This window comes from Cetorhinus maximus, chromosome 21 (assembly GCF_964194155.1).
Source record: "Cetorhinus maximus chromosome 21, sCetMax3.hap1.1, whole genome shotgun sequence".
In the NCBI taxonomy this organism is placed as follows: Eukaryota; Metazoa; Chordata; class Chondrichthyes; order Lamniformes; family Cetorhinidae; genus Cetorhinus; species Cetorhinus maximus.
In genome coordinates, this window is record NC_135899.1 from 27,895,412 (window position 1) to 27,901,425 (window position 6,014).

A 6,014-nucleotide genomic window follows, 5' to 3' on the forward strand; every position below is an offset into this window, starting at 1 on the left:
CAGTACTGACCCTCTGACAGTGCAGCACTCTGTCAGTACTGACCCTCTGACAGTGCAGCACTCTGTCAGTACTGACCCTCTGACAGTGCAGCACTCCCTCAGCACTGACCCTCTGACAGTGCAGCACTCCCTCAGTGGAGGAGACTGTGTCTGCTCCTCCCCCCCTCCCTCTGCTGTTCTGTGGAGACCGCTCTGAGGTCCCCCTCCTGCCCCATGGACAGCCGCTCCTCCGCAGATCATCTGTTGACTCTCGCTCTCAGCTCTTTGGCTCCTCCTGGCGGGTCCTCCGGATGTCGCCTCTTGTTTCTTTCCCCGCTGATCCTTGGCATGTCCGCCCGGCTCGGTCCTCCGACGGTCTCCTCTTGGTCTCCACCGCGCCGCTCTTTGTCGAGTTCCGGCCCCGCCCCCTCCCCTGGATTGAGGGGACGCCTCACTTCCGGGTTTGAGGCCAAACCAGAAAGTGGAGCTGCGGCGGCCGGAGCTAAATCGTCTCGGGGAGGTGGGGGACTGGAGCCTGGAGCGGAGAAATCGGTCCACCTGTCCGTGAATAATGGGGGGGGGGAAAATTACAGGGTCATGGGCGAGGGGGGAAATTAATGCGATTGAACCTTTCAAATAGCCGGCACAGGCTGGATGGGCCGAATGGACGCCCCCTGTGTCTCTGCCATTTACTTACAGTCAGGGTCAGACTGAGGAAGATCAGAACCCGGTTGGGCCCGAATGGCCTGTTTCTGTGGCTGTTGATTCTGTGTGATGCCCGCTATAGCTGAATATCTCAATGGGGGTGGGGGGATTGGTCCGGGGGTGGTTTGGTCGGAGGGGGGGTCGGGGTGGTGGTGGGTCTCGGGGGGGGGTCAGTCGGCCGGGGGGGTGGGGTGTGGGTGGTTTCCTTGAATTTTAACCTGGAACGTTCTGCCTCGGGTGAGAGTCCATCCCCCGGAGCTGCAGTTGACCCTGATGGGGCCGACATAAGATGATGATGTTCGCCGGTCGGGATCAGAGCCCGGGGGTGTCGGCCATGTCAGATACTCAGTAATAACCCGAGCTGGGAATCCAGGAGAAAGCTCTCTTCACCCGGAGAGCGGTGACATCCCCTCGAGCCTGCTCCACATTCAATAAAACCACGGCTCGTCCGACAGCGGCCTCAACTCCAGTTCCCCGCCCCCTGCCCCCGCCCCCCCCTGCCCCGCCCCCCATCTCCCCCCGCCCCGCCCCCCCATCTCCCCCCGCCCCGCCCCCCCATCTCCCCCCGCCCCGCCCCCCCATCTCCCCCCGCCCCGCCCCCCCATCTCCCCCCGCCCCGCCCCCCCATCTCCCCCCGCCCCGCCCCCCCATCTCCCCCCGCCCCGCCCCCCCATCTCCCCCGCCCCGCCCCCCCATCTCCCCCCGCCCCGCCCCCCCATCTCCCCCCGCCCCGCCCCCCATCTCCCCCCCCCCGCCCGCCCCCATCTCCCCCCGCCCCGCCCCCCCATCTCCCCCCGCCCCGCCCCCCCATCTCCCCCCGCCCCGCCCCCACATCCCCCTTGACCCCGCCCCCACATCCCCCTTGCCCCTGCCCTGCCCCCGCCCCCTCCCTACCCCCTGCCCCCGCCCTACCCCCTGCCCCCGCCCCCTCCCTACCCCCTGCCCCCGCCCCCTCCCTACCCCCTGCCCCCGCCCCCTCCCTACCCCCTGCCCCCGCCCCCTCCGTACCCCCTGCCCCCGCCCCCTCCCTACCCCCTGCCCCCGCCCCCTCCCTACCCCCTGCCCCCCTCCCTACCCCCTGCCCCCGCCCCCCTCCACCACCCCCTACCCCGCCCCCCTCCACCACCCCCTGCCCCGCCCCCACATCCCCCTTGCCCCATCCCGCCCCACATCCCCCTCCCCTACCCACCCCTGCCCCTCCCCTACCCACCCCTGCCCCTCCCCTACCCACCCCCTGCCCTGCCCCACCCCCCCTCTGCCCCCCCTGCCCTGTCCCAGCCCGTCCCGCCCCCCCCCCCCGTCCTGCCACCGCCCCCCCCCCCCCCCCCCCCCGCTGTCCTGCCACTCCCCCCCGCCCCTGTCCTGCCACCCCCACAACCCTCAACTCCATTGTTGATTAAAAATCTAACTTAGCCTGGAATATACCCTCCACTGCTCACTGGGGAAGAGAATTCCAAACACGAACGACCTACTGAGAGAAAAGATTCCTCCCCATCTCCGCCTTAAGTGGGAGAAGCCTTATTTTTAAACCGCGCCCTTCGTTCTAGGTTGCCCCACGAGAGGAGGAGGCTCAAATGGAGCATAAACACCAACATGGAGCTGTTGGGCTGAATGGCCTGCTCCTGTGCTGCAGACTCTGAATCCTATGAAAACAAATGTAATGATTTGCTTTCTCCTCAGTCTTCCCCTGGACAGCCTCCTCACAAGCTCCATCATGAAGGAGAGAGAGATGCCGGGTGTTGGCAGTAAGCGTCCTGCAGCAGAGGCTCGATCCACGGGACCTCCCGAAAAGTCAGCCCACCTGGAGGAGACTGCCGGGAGTTCGGGTGCCAAGGTGGAGACCATCAAGCTGGGGAGTGACACCTCCACGGTAAGTGCTGTTCTGTGCATCGCAGAAACTCAACAGCGCAGGAGGAGGCCATTCAGCCCACCCTGCCTGTGCCAGCTCTTTGCAAGAGAATTGGTGCCCTGCACGGCATGGGATATGGTAGCGTAGTTGGTTGTGTTACTGGACGAGTAACCCAGAGGCTCGGACTAATGACCTGGAGACACGGGTTCGAATCCCACTGTGGGATGAAAAGCTTTGACAGCACATCGCTTTCGTTCAGCAATGCTCAATTTAAATTCAACTAATAAATCTGGAATGAGATGCTAGTCTCAGTGATGGTTGACCATGAAACTTGTCAGATGGTCATAAAAACCCATCCGGTTCACGAATGCCCTTTAGGGAAGGAAATCTGCCATTCTTACCTGGTCTGGCCTATGTGTGACTCCAGACCCACAGCAATGTGGTTGACTCTTAACTGCCGTCTGAAATGGCTTGAAAGGCACTCAGCAGATCGGGAAGGCGGCTCACCACCACCTTCTCATGGGCAATAAATACTGAACTTAATGGTGACTGCCACATGCCATGAATGAATTTTTAAAAAGTCAAACTTTCCAATTATTCCCACTCCCCCCTGCACTTTCCCCATAACCTGACGATTTTTCCCCCTTCAAGTATTTATCCAATTCCCCTTTTGAAAGCTATTATTCCCGCTGCTTCTTCTGCCCTTTCAGGCAGCACATTCCAGCGCACAGCAACTCACTGTACAAAAAAATATGTTTCCTCAGCTTTCCCTCTGGCTCTTTTGCCAATTATTTTCAATCTGTGTCCTCTGGTTACTGATGCTCCTGCCACTGGAACCAGATTCACCTTATTTACTCTATCGGAACACCATTAGTCTCCGAAAGACACAGAACTCAACCCTGAGCTCATTCCCACACCACATGTGAGATCAGGTGAACTCAACTCAGGCCACAGATGGAGCCATGTCTTTGCTGCTCTGTGTGTGTTTAGAGGAGAGCCTCAGAGTCTCTCCTGTAAGCCCCAGGACTGTGGTCACTGCTAACCTGGTGGGCCCAGCTGACTCATCTGTTGCCCCTTTAACTCTCTGGCAGGAGGAGCTTGACATCCGGACTCTCCAGACTAAAAACCGGAAGCTTGCCGAGGTGATCGATCAGCGACAGAGCATTGAGGACGAGCTGAGGGAGCAAATCGAGAAGCTGGTGAAACGGCAAGCGACAGACGATGCCAACCTCCTCATCCTGAACCGCTACTGGTGCCAGGTACAGTGGCACTGCCCCTCCTCCAGTGCCCCATCAAACATTCATGGGACAGGCTCAGACCAGGGTTAGAGATAGAGTAAAGGTTTCCCTACACTGTCCCCATCAAACACTCCCAGGACAGGGACAGCACAGGGTTAGATACAGAGTAAAGCTCCCTCTACACTGTCCCCATCAAACACTCCCAGGACAGGTACAGCACGGGGTTAGATACAGAGTAAAGCTCCCTCTACACTGTCCCCATCAAACACTCCCAGGACAGGTACAGCACAGGGTTAGACACAGAGTAAAGCTCCCTCTACACTGTCCCCATCAAACACTCCCAGGACAGGTACAGCACGGGTTAGATACAGAGTAAAGCTCCCTCTACACTGTCCCCATCAAATACTCCCAGGACAGGTACAGCACAGGTCAGATGCACAGTAAAGCTCCCTCTACACTGTCCCATCAAACACTCCCAGGACAGGTACAGCACAGGTCAGATGCACAGTAAAGCTCCCTCTACACTGTCCCCATCAAACACTCCCAAGGCAGGTACAGCATGGGGTTAGATACAGAGTAAAGCTCCCTCTACACTGTCCCCATCAAACACTCCCAGGACAGGTACAGCACGGGGTTAGATACAGAGTAAAGCTCCCTCTACACTGTCCCCATCAAACACTCCCCGGACAGGTACAGCACGGGTTAGATACAGAGTAAAGCTCCCTCTACACTGTCCCCATCAAACACTCCCAGGACAGGTACAGCACGGGTTTGATACAGAGTAAAGCTCCTCTACACTGTCCCATCAAACACTCCCAGGACAGGTACAGCACAGGTCAGATGCACAGTAAAGCTCCCTCTACACTGTCCCCATCGAACACTCCCAGGGCAGGTACAGCACGGGTTAGATACAGAGTAAAGCTCCCACTACTGCTCCCACTGTGTCCTAACTGGATTTGCCCTGGAGCGGTGAGAGGTCAGCCAGTGACTCCCAGCCTCGGTGCTAACCTGGAACTTGCTCCTACAGTTTGATGAGAACGTGCGGATTATCCTGCGGCGTTGGGATCTGGAGCAGGAGCAGGAGAGCCGGGATGTGCTGCCTGAGAAGAAGATGCTGGTCGTGTCTGATCCAGAGCCAGATTCTGACAGCAACCAAGAGCGGGAACGCCGGGAGGAGAGAGAGAAAGGTAATCCATGGAGAACTGTGGATCCCAAACTGTTATGTGAGGGAAGCGGGCAGAGGAGATCCGTGCCTTTAGCTGCCTGGGACTGAAGTTCTGGAAATCCCTCTCCATAGCTCTCTCTCACTCTCTGCCTGTCTCTGTCCGTCTCTCTGTCTGCCCATCCCCCTCCCCCTCCCCCTCCCCTCCCCCTCCCCTCCCCTCCCCCACCCCCTCCCCCTCCCCCCATTCCCCCTCCCCTCCCCCCATTCCCCCTCCCCCTCCCCCCATTCCCCCTCCCCCTCCCCCCATTCCCCCTCCCCCTCCCCCCATTCCCCCTCCCCCCATTCCCCATTCCCCTCCCCCCCATTCCCCCTCCCCCCATTCCCCCTCCCCCCCATTCCCCCTCCCCCCATTCCCCCTACCCCCCATTCCCCCTCCCCCCATTCCCCCTCCCCCCATTCCCCCTCCCCCCATTCCCGCTCACCCTCCCCCCCATTCCCGCTCACCCTCCCCCCATTCCCGCTCCCCCTCCCCCCATTCCCCTCCCCCCCATTCCCCCTCCCCCCATTCCCCCATCCCTCCCATTCCCCCATCCCTCCCATTCTCCCATCCCTCCCATTCCCCCATCCTCCCATTCCCCATCCCCCCCATTCCCCCTCCCCCCCATTCCCCCTCCCCCCATTCCCCCTCCCCCTCCCCCCATTCCCCCTCCCCCTCCCCCCATTCCCCCTCCCCCCATTCCCGCTCCCCCTCCCCCCATTCCCCCTCCCCCCCATTCCCCCCTCCCCCATTCCCGCTCCCCCTCCCCCCATTCCCGCTCCCCCTCCCCCCATTCCCGCTCCCCCTCCCCCATTCCCGCTCCCCTCCCCCCATTCCCCCCTCCCCCCCCATTCCCCCTCCCCCCATTCCCCTCCCCCCATTCCCCCTCCCCCCATTCCCCCTCCCCCCCATTCCCCCTCCCCCACATTCCCCCTCCCCCATTCCCCCTTCCCCCTCCCCCATTCCCCATTCCCCCTCCCCCATTCCCCATTCCCCCTCCCCCCATTCCCCCTCCCCCCACCCCCTCCCCCCACCTCCCCC

The 6,014-nt window shown here is 61.3% G+C and overlaps 1 protein-coding gene across 1 annotated transcript; it reads left to right on the forward strand.

Moving 5' to 3' along the window:
* The first annotated feature begins 427 nt into the window (after positions 1–427).
* LOC144695146 (E3 ubiquitin-protein ligase BRE1A-like) lies at positions 428–5,044 on the forward strand. The gene is made up of 4 exons (XM_078566044.1): positions 428–499; positions 2,365–2,554; positions 3,625–3,792; positions 4,799–5,044. Exons 2-4 carry the CDS (start codon positions 2,399–2,401, stop codon positions 5,042–5,044), a joined length of 570 nt encoding a protein of 189 aa, XP_078422170.1. The 5' UTR covers positions 428–499; positions 2,365–2,398.
* Positions 5,045–6,014: the final 970 nt, after the last annotated feature.

Bases quoted from the DNA above. Each gene is read 5' to 3' on its own strand.
- LOC144695146 (XM_078566044.1), top strand. From the start codon at position 2,399: ATGAAGGAGAGAGAGATGCCGGGTGTTGGCAGTAAGCGTCCTGCAGCA. The intron at 2,555-3,624 runs GTAAGTGCTGTT...ACTCTCTGGCAG, and splicing joins TGGGGAGTGACACCTCCACG to GAGGAGCTTGACATCCGGAC. The intron at 3,793-4,798 runs GTACAGTGGCAC...TTGCTCCTACAG, and splicing joins TGAACCGCTACTGGTGCCAG to TTTGATGAGAACGTGCGGAT.